Source organism: Quercus suber, unplaced genomic scaffold (genome assembly GCF_002906115.3).
Source record: "Quercus suber isolate HL8 unplaced genomic scaffold, Cork oak 2.0 scaffold_624, whole genome shotgun sequence".
Taxonomy (NCBI): Eukaryota; Viridiplantae; Streptophyta; class Magnoliopsida; order Fagales; family Fagaceae; genus Quercus; species Quercus suber.
In genome coordinates this window covers 223,673-239,433 of record NW_027070067.1, presented here as the reverse complement: position 1 = coordinate 239,433, position 15,761 = coordinate 223,673, and the positions used below count along the sequence as shown (strand labels likewise).

Below are 15,761 nucleotides of genomic sequence, written 5' to 3'. Positions count from 1 at the left end.
TCATTTGCTTGAATTTCAGGAAATGACACCTGAAGCGGATATTATTTCTACAAGATATACAAAAAGTGTGATAAAATCTTGCGCAGCATTGTCTTACATTGAAGCTCAGGCGAGGATGGATGACAGGTGCGATTTTATTCAATTTTGGTTGACTGCTGTAGATTAACTTAATTTTTTGGACTGTTTCTTTAGCAAAATGTATGATACTATATATATTTCTTCTTCAATTATAATGATGGTGAATTTTTTTCTATAAGAAGCTACTAGCACCTGCACAAAATTTCCTAATTCTTCTGTAAGAGGCTTTATAACCATTGGATTAAATTGCCCATTGTTCTGATTTCCCTGTGGAACAACTTGTTCCCTCATCATCTATTTTTCATGTTGATGGCCATTAACCTCATTGATTTTCCTGCCTGTTGACAAATTGGTATTTCTCACATTCAATCCCTTGTCTTTAATTTCTCTCTTAAATTGTTTATAATAACAAACCACAAATTGTGGTGGGCCCAATCCATTCTTTTAACCTGTATCTTCTTTTCTCCTTTTCCTGTTGGTAGTATGAAGTTCATTGTTTTTATTATCTTATGTTGATTGCTGCTAATCCAAAAACTGCAGGGGCAAGATCCAGAACATATCATCTGTTCTATTTTTGTGATGAATATAATGCAATCTTAATTCCGTTTGTTAATTTTATTATTATTTAAAAGTCTTTCAATTTTATATTGAAACTGTTTGATTGCTTCATGTTATTTGCAGTCGATTGATGGATCCATTAACAACAGATTTGAGAAATATGAATGTTTTGGCAAAGGTACACACCTACTTTGGAGACTACATCAGTCATTTGTTCATGAGATAATAGTAAGAACGCTCTGATTTACATTTTCTGTCTGATTTCTCTGAAATGAGTGCTTTTGACTTGCTGGCAGAAAATGAGGTCTAGGCGTATTGAGAGAGGAGCCTTAACTCTAGCCTCTGCTGAAGTCAAATTTCAAATTGACACTGAAACTCATGACCCTCTAGATATTGGTATGTTGTTTTGAGTGTCAAGTTTTCTTTTTCAATAGATCCAAATTTAGTAAATCAGTTTACTTGTGATGAAAATGAGACACCTGTCCCATTTTCTTGATCAATTTCTAAATAAACGATCTGGATCCATAAAGTATGTACTATTTAGTATTAATCAATGGCCCAATGATGCTTTAGAAGCATGGAGTTTTATTTTTTCTATTTTCTCACCACTAATCTTAATGATACACTGTATGTGGATTAATGATTCACTGAGATATATGGTTTTCTCGATTGGTGTCTGTTTTGAATTTTATGGGAATATCAATATCCGTAAGACATAGAGTTGAGTTGTTTCTGCAGGTATGTACCAGATTCGGGAAGCAAACCAAATGGTGGAGGAGTTTATGCTTGCTGCCAATGTTGCAGTTGCAGACAAAATCCTTAAACACTTTTCTTTGTGTTCACTATTAAGGTAAATTGCAGCCCCCCCTCCCCACTTTCTTTTTTCCTTTTCACTATTAACCTTGTCAATGTGGGTTATGGTCTATCATTTGACTAGAAGATACATTCAGAATTTAATGTTTAGTTTGTACTGTAAATTTACAGAATAACAACTAATCCATGATGTCTTCTCATGAATATCACTAAGATAGTATTCATCTATCATAGGGAAAAAGCTTGCAAGTTGCCTAATATGATTTAAAAAGTTTTGGCCAGGAACTGATGGCAACCTGTTTACTGATTTTATATTTTAGTAGGTTACTGGACATTGATATTGTGTTTAGTTTAGGAAGGATTCAAATGCTTAATAATGGTGGGTGTAGCACATGCCCTTCGTTTTAAAATTTGTTGGAAGAATATTGGATGTATTCATCTTTGCTAAACCTGTAGATTTTTTTATCTAAATGTTACTAGTAGATGGGGACCAATTTCAGTGGTTGTGGCAGGATAATGTCATTGCTGTTATAACTGTGCCAACCTATGTTTCCTTTAAGCATTGATTCTGTGTACAGGCGCCATCCTAGTCCAACCAGGGAGATGCTTGAACCTTTGCTGCGGACAGCTGCTGCTGTTGGCCTCAACTTGGATGTCTCGTCATCAAAAGCATTGGCTGAGTCACTTGATCGTGCTGTGGTTAGTCTTTGTATTTGGCTTATTTAAGTTATGAATGGCTCTGGATTTTTTCCATTTGAAACCTTGTGGATTTGCTAAACATACATCAGTTATACACTCACTATAGACAGATGCATTGGCATGTCAAGTTTCTAACTATGTTTTAAGAGAAATAGTCAAATCTCTCTCTGTCTCTCTGTCTCTCTACATTTGTTGAGGTAAAAACCAAACTATATGTTTGCCAGGGATGTGAACGGTCTATCCTTGGCATTAAAGCCTTCTTCTTTTGTACTTTATTAGATTGGAGTGTTGCTTTTCATTCTTCCCCTTATTTTTTTTATTTTAGATTTGTTTGAACATTGAAATTTGAGAGTTTAATTGTTTCTCACCCTCAGTGTACTTGGTTTCTGTTTTTTGATAAAATTTTCTGTTACTTATTTGCCAGGGTGATGATCCATACTTTAATAAGCTGATCAGGATATTGGCAACTAGATGCATGACACAGGTAACTTTCCCTGAATATATGAGCGAATTCAGAATTATGTCTTTAAGAGATGTTTCTAATATCTATTCTTTTTCCCTGCATTACAAATTTAGGCAGTTTATTTCTGTAGTGGGGATCTCAGTCCTCCAGAATATCATCACTATGGGCTTGCAGCACCTCTTTATACTCATTTCACTTCCCCCATTAGGAGATATGCAGGTTAGTGTCAGATTTATTATGTGGTGCTCAGTTGGTGAATCTTATCTTGTAAATTGAGTACGGAACTTACTTTTCTTGCAGACGTCATTGTACACCGGCTGCTTTCTGCATCTTTAGGGATATACAAGCTTCCATCAATATTCCAAGACAGAGCCCAACTAACTAGTATCGCTGACAGTATGGAATACTCTTCCTACTATAACATGCTACATTCTTTATATTAGTTGTGCTGCTGGATGCTGAATAATTATGCACGACCGGAGAATAATTTATTTGCAGCTAGTTTGCATATATTTATGCATGAACTGTTGAAAGTCAATTTTTTGCTTGAAGGAACATAAAATGCATGTACTACCACTTCCTGTTCTTATGAGCTGTGGTAACAAATGTTAATTTGGTTATTCTAAATACCGTGTCTCATATTTCAAAATTTAAAGATGTTTCGTTTCCTTATATTGAACTTATCCAGTCTTTTTGAGGTCAGCTCAATTAATTTTATCTCTAGCTTTCCCAATTTTATGGTTAGATTTAGAAAGCCTTCTATATAGTGTTTAAATGGTCCCAATGCACTTGTTGAGTTTTAATAACACTGCTGCATGTAAATGTCCTCAGATTTAAATTATCGACATAGAAATGCCCAGATGGCGAGCAGGGCCTCAGTAGAGCTGCATACTCTCATCTACTTCAGAAAACGGTACATACCAAGGGCTCTCTCTCTCTCTCTCTCTCTCTCTCTCTCTCTCTCTCTCCACTTACACAAGCACACATGGAAATGTAATCTGTCTTTGNGTTAAAAGTTCCAGGCTTATACTTTAATTGAGTTTACCACTCCTATTGTGAAGGTTCGTCTTTTCAGTTAACTATTTCAAATATAGCACAACTTCACTATAAGTGGAATGTTTCTTTAGGGAAATAATCATTTATCATCTTTGTAGGCAACTCACAAAATGGGACAAAATTATCATTTTATACCATGCCTGAGTACGAGTCATGGAAGCACAATTTGACGGGCAATGCAAGTGGGTGGTCTATCAAGTACTATAAGGTTTATTAAAATTTAAATTTGTTACATGTGAACCACTTACAGAACCTTTTATTCTATTATCTGTTTCTTGTCTTTTGCATATTGGGTGTGTGATGAGTTATACATCGTGGGTTTGACTTGGATACAGGCAAATACATCAAATTAAAGTGGTACGGTATTATTCAGAGAGGTTTTGGTCAGTGCTTGGAATTTTTTGATGCTGTGTTCGTTCGGGATGTTGTAATAGGTGGTGACATTCAGTGGCGGCTCCAGGAATTTTGTTTACAGGGTTCATTAAAAAATTTATTAAAAAAAGAACTTGAATATATTGAGTTACCGACAAAAAAAAAATAAATAATAATAGGTGGTGACATTGCTATCTTAGGCCAAAACATACAAGATGATGATGTTAATAGCAATTCACACCCCATGATATGACCTGACTTTGATATTGTATTAATATTTTTCTACATGCATTTTCCATTTCCAAAATCCTAATAAATCATTGCTCTATAGATTGTAAACTTGTCAGGAAATTGCTTTACCCGTGTCTTGCCTTGTTTGATATAATTCTTATGTAGTCGTGTGTTTTGTCAAGTTTTTTTCAAAACTAGTTGTAGATCCACGTGATATATGAGAATAAATTATTATTTTGTATTGTAATATAATTTATAATTTTTTTGAAGATAATTTGTTTTCTCTAAAATTAAATAATTTTAATTTGGTCCAATTAGGTCTATTTTGGTCCACTCAGTCAATTTCGGTCCTCTTTTAGTCCATTTTAGACTAATTGGGCCTTAAATTGATTATTTTGTTAGTTTTCTTTTCATGTTTAGCGCAAAAATACTTTTTTTCTTTCCCTCTTCATTTTTGAGTTAAAAAGTATGAAATTTTATTAAATTTGGGCTAAACTCTTTAGTTTTGAGTTAAAAAATACCAAAAAAAAAAAAAAAAAAAACCTGAAATAGACATTAGAAATTAGAAATATGAGCCCTAAAAATGCAATAAAAAAGATAAATATTCAAAAGTCTTATTTAGTCCATATTGGTTCTATTTGGTCCATTTTGTCATCTTTAGTCCAATTTGGTCCAATTCGGCTCATTCCGTCTTATTTAATCAACTTCTGTTTAATTTGGTCCATTCAGTTCACATTGGCCTTATTCTATCTACTTCAGACTAATTCGGTCCACATTGTACTCCATTACTCTTAGTTGTGACTTTGATAGTCAGCCAAGAAGAAAGAACCTAGCAAAAGGTTGCTCCTGCACAGATATCGAAGCCCTTGGCAACTGTTTAGGAGATGTCTGATGGTGATGATGATGATATTAATGAAATTGATAATCATAATGAGGATTCTGAATTTGAAGTGACTGATGAAAGTGAAGATGAATAGTGTAGTAGTTCTGTTGAGAAAGTGACTGATGGAATTCTTGAAATGGGAACTGTTGAGAAAGTGACTGATGGAATTCTTGAAATGGGAACTTTATCTCATTCCCCTTGTACTCCATTACTCTTAGTTGTGACTTTGATAGTCAGCCATGAAGAAAGAACCTAGCAAAAGGGCTGCTCCTTCATAGAAGATGAAGCCCTTGGCAACTGTTTCGGAGATATCTGATGGTGATGATGATGATATTAATGAAATTGATAATCATAATGAGGATTCTGAATTTGATGAAGTGACTGATGAAAGTGAAGATGAATAGTGTAGTAGTTCTGTTGAGAAAGTGACTGATGGAATTCTTGAAATGGGAACTTTATCTCATTCCCCTTGTACTCCATTACTCTTAGTTGTGACTTTGATAGTTTGCTTAACTGCGTTCCTTGGAAATGATCTTTGTCTATTGTGATTTGTTATGGTCAAGGATTTTCATTCTCCTTCACTGCAATTCTACTGTTACAACTTACTAATATATTAGAAATTACAGTGTCCGCAATTTAAATAAGTGGAATATTTTCAAAAGAAATACATGTACCAATCTCACTTTAAGAGATATATAGCATTTTCAGGTGTGAGTTGGTTTCGTTAGTCAGTTATACGTCATTGAGAAGGGGTTAAATACTTACTAAAAGACGCAGAAAAGCAAATATTCTAAAGATCACATTTCATATGTTCAAGGAATTAAAAAATTATGAGAATATGATACAGTTGCTTAGTGTATGTGGGACATCCCACCTTGAGTTTTGTGCAATAATTGTTGGAAATGGAGTGTAGAATTGTGGACTTCAATACAAGTAGTCACAAATTCATTTAATGCATGAGAATATATAATTATTTTGATAGAGAGAATAATGTATAATTTATTATCTAAAATGTATAATTGTAAACATCAAATTATTATGTCATATTATATTATATAATACAATCGAATAAAAATATATTATTATATACTATATTTATAATAAAATAGGATTACATCTAACAATCAAAGAAAATGGACTAAAGTGGATCAAATAAGCCGAAATGGACCAAATTGGACCAGAAAGATCTAAATGGACCGAAATGGATTGGATAAATCAAAATGAACCAAAGTGGAAATAAGTAGACCGAAATGGATCAAATGGACCGAATAGACTGAAACAGACCGAATGGACCAAATTGGACCAGAAAGATCTAAATGGACCGAAATGGATTGGATAAATCAAAATGAACCAAAGTAGAAATAAGTAGACCGAAATGGATCAAATGGACCGAATAGACTGAAACAGACCGAATAGACTGAAACAGACCAAATAGACTGAACCATAGAATATTTCATACAGATGGCCTACATCCAGGCTCGAATCCTCTAGATCTGTTGTGCATTACCTTATTACACGCGAGTACATGAAATACATACAACAACTCCCAGCCCCTAACTAAAATCTACCCAAAAACATTTCCAATGACAATAACTTACATCAACAGCTGACTTCATAAGGGAGAAAAAAAACAACATAAAATTGTAATGTATGTAATGAATGGAATATTTTGTAATGGCAATGTGCAATGTGCATTCAGATAAGTGAACATTATCATATAATTTACACCGTAAACAACCTTACTGTACACAAATAAAAAAGTAAGGAGAAAAAAATACATTGAAGGATGAAGTGAATTCCATTTCACCATGAGATGAATGTAAGGACCAAGCACATTGACCTGGTTAAGTCAATAGCAACTAACAAACAATATGATCCTTGCCTTGGGTTGATCATGTCTGTTCTGCATTGGATGCAGCTTTTAAATTCTCTAGCCGTTTCTTTAAATAGGCCTGTCTCAGTTTCTCCCGGCGAGTTGCTGCTTGCTCTTGCCTGCGCAATTTGAGCTCAGAAGCCTTTTCTCTTGCTTGATTTACTTCTTCATGAACTTCCCTATGGAAAGCCACAATCACAAAAATTATTTGCCGTAGTGATATGACACACAGGTAGCAGTTCTAATAACAAAATGATGCAATGGGACTCAGGAGAGATAAAGTTCAAACACCAAAGGCCAGAAACAACCCAAAGAACATATACAATTAGCAACTGAACATTACTTAGCTGTTTTCATTGAGAATTTATGTTCTACTTGATTGCGCATTTAGCCATTTACAAAAATAAAAGACCTTTTGCTTTACGACTGGATTTTGCCTAAATTCCATGTACCATAAGCAACTCGTTCTTAGCAATGAAGTTCAACACCTGAACCTAGGCTAACCTTGACTTGTCAGACACAATAATGCAATTTCAATGAGTAAACAACAGCAACCACAACCAAATTAGCAAAGATGTTCAACAGCTGAACCTAGGTCAATCCTGACTAATAAATTGTAATAATGCAATCTAAATGAGGAGGAGGTAAAAAAATAAAAATTAATAGCCAGAATTAAATATTAGGGGCTAAATGTTTAAGAACCCAAAGTTGTTATGAATAGTAAGAAGCACTGGAAGATTTGAGCAAAGAACCCTAATTTGAGCAAACAAGCAATTATTAACATAAACTTGAATTGTTACAGAAAAACTTGTTCCAAACCTTAAGAAAACTTGGCAAATTTCCAAGATAAAAAAATAGGGTCATATTCGGCTGCTTTTTACATAGAAACAAACATTATTCACATTGGATTGCAGAAAATATTTGACTAGTTTAGAATGGAAAGACGAGAAGAATGAACACGCAAGCAAAAATTTGTGCATTTACACAACTATATATATATATATATATAGAGAGAGAGAGAGAGAGAGAGAGAGAGAGAGAGAAGGAACTCACGTCATCCTCACCAACAGAGTGACTTCGTTGATGATTGGAATGTCGCTCACATATCCAGGAATTGTATTCTTTGAAGAGACAAGTATGAGTTTGGTTAGTCTCTATATTCTACTCATTAGAGCCACCTTGGCATCCTCCTCTTCCTCCAATCTTGATTGCATTTTCACTTGACCTTCTTCCAACTATCCAATCAACAATAGAAGATGACTAGTAAATAATAGTGACAAAATCATATTAACTAGTACTGCATCATATAACTTGATAAGACTACAGGAGAAGGGTGAGAAGAAACGTTTTGCCTTAAGGTCAAAATCTCATCATGATTAACACCAACAATCATCCCCTTCTTTAGCTGATCAAGTTCTTGTTTGAGGACTGAAATTTCTCTTTGATACTTCTTAATCAAAGATTTTTCATCGATAATCTGGAATAGTATTTTTTCAAAAAAACACTAAGAGTGAGATTGAATAGCCTATTACCGTACATTGCCATGAAAAATCTCTAAATCACAATCTAGTTGCAACACACCTTATTACGTGAGGCATAGATTTCCACTCGCTTTGCCCTGCTTGCAAACTTCAATGTATTATGAGTTTCCTCCATGTTGCTTGATGCAGGAGTAACTGTACATATAAGCTGGGAAAATACACGATAATATTTGTAGAAATGGTTCTATTAGTATCATTAGATATTGATTCAGGAAAACCAGTTGACAATGCGCATTCCATGGTGAGACTATATTTAGTACTCCAACAATCATCTGAATAAGAAACAAAGAAATATGCGTAACACAATTCAACTCATAATGGTGCAACACCATTTTTAAAGACTGATATATAAGTTTCCAGCAAAATGTAAAAGTATAAAAGTCAGTGTATGTCAATAATATAAAATTTTGCATCTCAAACTTACCGAAACATGTCCATGCCCACTCAGTGAAGATTGCAAAAGGCGGGTAAGCTTAGAATCTCGGTAGGGAACATGAGATGCCTTCCCCTCACTCAGCTTTCCAATTACCTTCACATTGCAACCATACAATCAAGTCAAGAACTTTAAACTTGAGATGCATATGCATAGAACCATTGACAATGGAAGAAATGCAATTTCTCTCTCAAACAAAAGTCAATTGCAAGTACTTTTTTTGCAGTCACACCTACAATATCTAAAAGTTTCAGAAAGATTTTTTTTTTTTTTTTTTTACAGTGATAAACCAACATGTCAAAAGAAAAATGAAGCAAACAGAACCTTTTTTCTGAAGAACCAGTAGGTGCAAGCTTTTAAAATAAAGTAGAATTATTATGAAGCACAACAAATAAATCTTATTCTTAAAAAAGGCTATTTCACAGTGACAGAATAAGAGTGCAACTATTCAATTAAATTAGTAAGAGAATACCATCTAGAAAACCATCCTTCAATTAAACTGTAATACTAGTCTAGAATATAATGCACCTCGCTAAAATGAACCTCTATTTCAAGAAGATACTAAAGAAACCAATGAGCATGGGAGAAGTGCCCTTTTAAAAATAACGGCAACAAGAAAACTTGGATAAAGGAGGAAAAATACAAAGAATAGTACTGATTGTTAAGAACACTTACATCTTCAATCATGCTGAAAACATCCTTTATAGCCAGTGGTATAACACCTGGAGAACTTTGATCTCCCTGTGCAAATTATATACAAGAAATGTCAAAAACATTTAGCTGTAAATTAGCATATCTTGCTTGGTGCCATTCTGAAATAAGCACACTGAACATCCAGAAGAGTGAAAATATAAGATCATCATCATCTCACATGGCAATGAGCATACTGCTCTATTACAAGATCGCCAACAACGAAATCATAAGCATGACATTTAACCAATTACATTAATGTAGTTTAAGCACAGGATTACATCTAATGTAGTTTAAGCACAGTATAATTGTAAACATCAAATTATTTAAGTCATATTATATATTATATAATACAATAGAATAAAAATATATTATTATATACTATATTTATAATAAAATAGGATTACATCTAACAATCAAAGAAAATGGACTATAGTGGATCAAATAAGCCGAAATGGACCAAATTGCACCAGAAAGATCGAAATGGACCGAAATGGATTGGATAAATCAAAATGAACCACAGTGGAAATAAGTAGACTGAAACAGACCGAATAGACTGAAACAGACCGAATAGACTGAAATAGAATATTTCATACAGATGGCCTACATCCAGGCTCTTTCCTCTAGATCTGTTGTGCATTACCTTATCACACGCGAGTACATGAAATACATACAACAACTCTCAGTTTATAACTAAAATCTACCAAAAACATTTCCAATGACAATAACTTACATCAACAGCTGACTTCATAAGGGAGAAAAAAAAAACAACATAAAATTGTAATGTATGTAATTAATGGAATATTTTGTAATGGCTTCTAGTTTTTACTCCATATAGCGAGTCTATCTCATTATAGTTTGATGTTTTCAGAGATGTTCAACCTGAGTTGAAGGCACACTCAAGACAAAATCCACATGTAGATTGTTGACCAAACTGTGAGTGCAAGAGCCGCAACCAAGTATGTCCATAGAAACAGAACCGAACACTCTTCTTGAGCCACCTCAAACAGTTGGGTCATGGTTCCTGCAAAATTATTTAATTTAATTTTGTAGCATGTTTAATGTTCAAAAAGAAATGATAGCATATGATAATACATTTAGCCTAAAAAAGAAGAAAGAAATGATAGCATATGAAGATTCTGTAAGCCCGTTATTAGAGACTGCATATTGTGAGAGTTGCTTACCAATATTCATGGCAGGAGGCAGGGTGAACTGAGTCATTAATGTTTATGTAAGATCCTTCCTTTCTTCGTAGTCCAGTCGTTTCAGTTTTTGAGCTCTCAGATCCGGCAAGATCAATCAAATTCTGTGTGTGAGAGAGAGAGAGAGAGACCAATGAGTCAACCATGTACTTAAATAAATGCTCTTCAGAATCTTCATGAGCCCTAAAAGCAAACAAAAAAAAACTAAAATAGACATTAGAAATTAGAAATATAAGCCCTAAAAATGCAATAAAAAAGATAAATATTGAAAAGTCTTATTCAGTTCATGTTGGTACTATTTGGTCCATTTTGTCATCTTCAGTCCAATTTGGTCCAATTCGGGTCATTCGGTCTTATTTAATCAACTTCTCTTTAATTTGGTCCTTTCAGTTCACATTGGCCCTAATTCTATCTACTTCGGACTAATTCGGTCCATTCAGTCCACATTGGCTCTATTCGGTCCACATTGGTCCTATGTTGTCCTCTTCGGTCAATTCTATCCACTTTGGTTCTATTCGGTCTAGTATGTGTAGTTTGGTCCTATTTCGTCCTATTCGATCCAATCTATTCACTTTGATCCACTTTAGTCCTATTCAGACCATTTGGTCTTATTCGGTACATTTTGCCCATTATGTCTTATTCAGTCTACATTGGTCCTATTCGGTCCAATCTGTCCACTTCAGTCCTATTCGGTCAGAAATTGTTCCTATTATGACTTCTTCTCTCCATTGGGTCGACTTTTTTCCAGTTGACCCAATTTAGTCTATTCAAACCCACAATGAAAGCATAAAATTTAGAAATAATGCCTATACTTTATCAAATACCAACTTTTTCCTACATTGAGGTTCCCACATAGGTGCTTATAGTACTAAAAGATAGAATAAACTGTTACAATTAACATTTCAGCAAAGAAAACAAAAAAATTGTTACAATTTAACACCTTCAAACTCAACAATTTCACAACGAAATAGAATAAGACTCAAGGAGATGCACCACTGACATAAGTTACAACAAATTACAAAAATGATTCACCTATTGCAGCAGCAGCCAGCCTAGTATTTATTTTCCTCATTTTGCTGAGCCACATACCATTTAATCAAGTCCCTCTGTCTCATTCCAGCCAGCCCAGTCCCTGCAAAAATGCAGACCACAACTTGTTTAAAGGCCATGGATTACAATGATGTAGAATTAATAAACCATTAACAACTTCTGAAGCAACACAGCTGTGTAATTCTACATGGCTGACGAATAAATATTCAGCAGCCACAAACCTATTCCACAATGTGCAGTGACAAGCGGAAACACAAATTATGCAAAGTATCTACAAACCCATTCATCATCATAATTCACAACTACACAATATATTAGCATGAACTTTCTTAGGAAAACTATGCAAATATTCTTTATATTCAAAATCAGAGAATGGAGATAAAATTTTGAGGCAAGTATACTAACCCAAAGAACATGTTGCTGATGGGATACACTGAAATCTCAGCCTCTAATAGTGGTAAAATTAAGTCAGTTTAAAACAAATGCATGAATTGTGCTTTTACAAGACCACAAATTGAGATCAACTGTATGGCACAAAGTGAAAAACATAACTGAAATTATTCCCTATCCAAGTGTGGCCCTGCATCAGCTCTCTTCCTATTACTTACAATGATCTCTCCCTTCAGAACTGCAAGGATAAACCTAACGTTGTTTTCCAACTTCAACAACTCCATTTCACGTTTGTTCTATGTCAATTTCAGCAGAAAAATACAAAAATTGCAATTCATAATTGTTTCCCTAAGAAATGGCTTGTTTTAATTATTGGCTATCAATTCTACTCTTTTGCTATAAGCGTAAGTGAGCTCACCTTTCTTTCCTCATAAAATTGAAGTCCTAAATGGGAGAAAGATATCTTCAAGAACTGCAGGAGGAAATTCACAAACAGTAAGTGCGTTATCATGGAAATTATATTGGAAAATAAATGAAAAGAACTCAAATCTCTGTCACATACTTTGCTTCGGGTTGTCATACTTCCCAATGAAGGGAGGTTGTACACGGTCAATGTGCTTAGGCATAACGTCAAAAATCATACGAACTGAAACCCAATAAGGACAAGAAAGCATTTAACAATTGTACAAGAAAGCTATTTACATAACAAAAATAAGGACAAGAAATTACAATATCTTTCTTTGCGGCCGCTCTAATACATTGGTCAAAGAGCTTCGGAGAGGCCTACCCAGATGAGTGACTTCAGAGAGGCCTACCCAGAGAGCTTCCTTTCTGCTCTGCCTGCAAAATCAACAGCCACCTTCAATGTAAGGTTACCGAAAAAGTGTTCCCATGTAAAGTAGGACAAAAAGAATTGACACATACCAAAATGAATAATGTAATATGGAGGCAGGTTTTAAAGTTCCACTTCAGCAGCAGCAAGACAACCCTAGCTTTAATGATTCTTTGCTGACAACATTCCCTTGCGTCGACAACTCTTCCATTTCTTTATATTTTCCCCTCGGACCCCGAGGGAAAAACATAAAGAAATGGAAGACCTGCGGAAGCAAGAAGAATATCGACAGCAAAGAATCATTAAAGCTAGGGTTGACTTTTGCTGATGCTGAAGCAGTAGTTGAAAACCTGCCTGCATATGACAAAACCATGGGATGAACTTCTTGCTAACTTTTGTAGCCAATTGTTGATGGTTGCTGCCGGGGCGGGTGTCTTTTCCGAGTTGCTGATAACCTGCCATAAATCACATTAAATGTGTTATCTCTCTCCAATATTGCTAGTCTCCAATAAATCACATTGGTTATCTCTCTCCAATATTGCTAAATGTGTTATGTGGATTTAGTTTGTTTATTCTGTTTAAGTAGGTTGTATTCTGTTTATTTTACTTGTGGATTGCATAATTCTTTTTTACTTTTTACTTTTCTCATTGTTTAATTCATAATTTTTTGGTTTGGTTGATACAGTGACATGATAGTGATGAATTGTAGTTGTTACAATAATGGTTAAATGATTATATTCATTAGTCCTTAACAAATTAAGCTTTTGGGAGAAGTACTTTATAATGATATCAGATTAGATGGTACTTTTGTGTAGGAAAACCACTCTAACCATGTTGTTATTGGATGAAAATTATAATCAAGCTCTTACCAAGGACCAAAGGAATGAGGCCATCTCAAATGCATTCTGCAAAATAAATGCCTATGGCATATAAGAATTCAGTCACACAATAATATTTCAGAAGCCAAAATGGATTCCTTTGGTTCACTGACCTGGAAGGATATCATATGTATAAGCCATAAAACAAGCTTGGGCTTCCCAAACCAAAAGAGTTCATCCCAGGTTAAACTGATGGAATCCTGTAGTTGGACATTCATCCATGGTTTCAACAGCCAACTTTACCACCACTCGGTGCAGTTTAGTGCCGATTAGGAGAATCAACTAACATATTAGTCAACAAAGAAAGAAATTAGAAAGGAGTGAAAATTGTAAATTTGGATTAAAAAGAACATGGAGAAGGTAAAGGAGATGTGATGGTGGGGACTTACAATTGCTGGAAGGAAGGAAATCCAAAAGTAAATATTGCTTCCTGGATGGGAATTACATAGTTCATAGTCTAGACATTAATGCCATAACTACAGATAGCATAAAACTTACAAGAATAAAAACATCGCTAATATTCAAACCAAAGAGCATTTTGAACATCCCAAGGAAATGTAATTGTTAGATTTGTGATTTATATGTAAAACATCCATTGTTGTGAGTGGAGCCACTACAGAAAATGGCAGCTGTCAACACAAGCCTAGTAAAATGTGGCAGAGGCATTTTTTTTTTTGTAAGGCCTAAATTGATACAAGACCCCACATTAAATAATGAACTGTACATCCAATGCTTATGTAAAACATGAAGGACCATTCAATTCTGTTGAGATGTGCAATAGGCGCTGAAGAACGGCATATTTATGCCAATGCCACTTCATTAGATGTTATTAGATTCCAGTAGGCATGGAAAACTAAACACACTATTTTATGCAACTTTAATGCTGTTTGCTTACATCAACACAGTTTAAATGCCATAACATCCCAATATGTTAAAAATGGGGTGACCGTAGTTGCTTGAGACTATCTCTAATTTCTTCAGTTTGAAGCATATCAAGATTCAAAGAAATTACCATGAAAATCTAGAAAAATGCAACATATTGCATATATCCAGAGAGGCACACTGCAAAAGGAACCAAAGAAATGATCAAATCAATTAGCAGAGGAAGCAATAACTAAATTCCTGACAACTTTGCTACTGTAAAAATGATACATTAGCAGTCCATAAACACATTTTTGAAATTGCTTGAAATTGTACTTGGATAAAGTCTGTAATTCTAAAATAAACAATACAAAACAAAATTTTTTGAATACCACTCAAATGAAGTTAATTATAGTGAGAGCACACGAGGAAATGTGAGGTGTACATATAAGCATGAATCTGAGCAAAGCACAATAACACATGATTGACACATAATCAGTGTCCATATTACCAGCCACTTGAAAACCATGAATAAGTTAGAATCATTACCAGCCACTTCAAAATCAACCAAATCCGGACTCTCCAAGCTTATTGGCATTAGAAAAGTTGAATTGTTGCTGCTTTTATTGTGCTGAAAGTAACTATATGACAGATAATTTGTTGCTGCTTTTATTTTGTTGCTGCTTTTATTGTGCTGAAAGCTTATTTTGTTGCTGCTTCCAGCCTTTTCGTAGCATCATCATCTTCATGAAAGTAACAAGTGAAAATGAGTTAGAGCGACATTACTTTAAGATCCTTTGTTATAGATTTCAAAATTTAGTGGTGTGGTTTGTACTTAAACCTATTTTAAAGTATGAC

General features: G+C 34.4%; 2 protein-coding genes and 1 long non-coding RNA gene across 4 annotated transcripts; 1 reads left to right on the top strand and 2 right to left on the bottom strand.

The window, feature by feature from the left end:
• LOC112001932 (exosome complex exonuclease RRP44 homolog A) lies at positions 1–5,247 on the top strand. The gene is made up of 11 exons (XM_065765403.1): positions 1–126; positions 760–814; positions 933–1,032; positions 1,375–1,486; positions 2,028–2,148; positions 2,573–2,632; positions 2,725–2,830; positions 2,912–3,007; positions 3,443–3,619; positions 3,766–3,875; positions 5,152–5,247. Exons 1-11 carry the CDS (start codon positions 23–25, stop codon positions 5,245–5,247), a joined length of 1,137 nt encoding a protein of 378 aa, XP_065621475.1. The 5' UTR covers positions 1–22.
• Positions 5,248–6,843: 1,596 nt separating this feature from the next.
• Positions 6,844–9,724, bottom strand: LOC136064102 (kinesin-like protein KIN-7D, mitochondrial). The gene is made up of 5 exons (XM_065765405.1): positions 9,676–9,724; positions 8,992–9,096; positions 8,608–8,715; positions 8,080–8,503; positions 6,844–7,205 (listed from the first exon to the last, which is right to left on the bottom strand). The coding sequence occupies exons 1-4, from the start codon at positions 9,685–9,687 to the stop codon at positions 8,318–8,320; spliced, it is 411 nt and encodes a 136-aa protein (XP_065621477.1). The 5' UTR covers positions 9,688–9,724; the 3' UTR covers positions 6,844–7,205; positions 8,080–8,317.
• A 637-nt stretch (positions 9,725–10,361) lies between these two features.
• Positions 10,362–15,330, bottom strand: LOC112029923 (uncharacterized). 2 transcript variants are annotated; one of them, XR_010625753.1, is made up of 11 exons: positions 15,055–15,330; positions 14,432–14,472; positions 14,156–14,324; positions 14,034–14,084; positions 13,257–13,619; positions 13,062–13,172; positions 12,895–12,978; positions 12,751–12,804; positions 11,925–12,024; positions 10,875–10,996; positions 10,362–10,714 (listed from the first exon to the last, which is right to left on the bottom strand). It is a non-coding gene; the product is annotated as an uncharacterized LOC112029923 (long non-coding RNA). The 2 variants fall into 2 exon arrangements; XR_010625752.1 differs by having other exon boundaries at positions 14,034–14,069.
• Between the last annotated feature and the right edge of the window lie 431 nt (positions 15,331–15,761).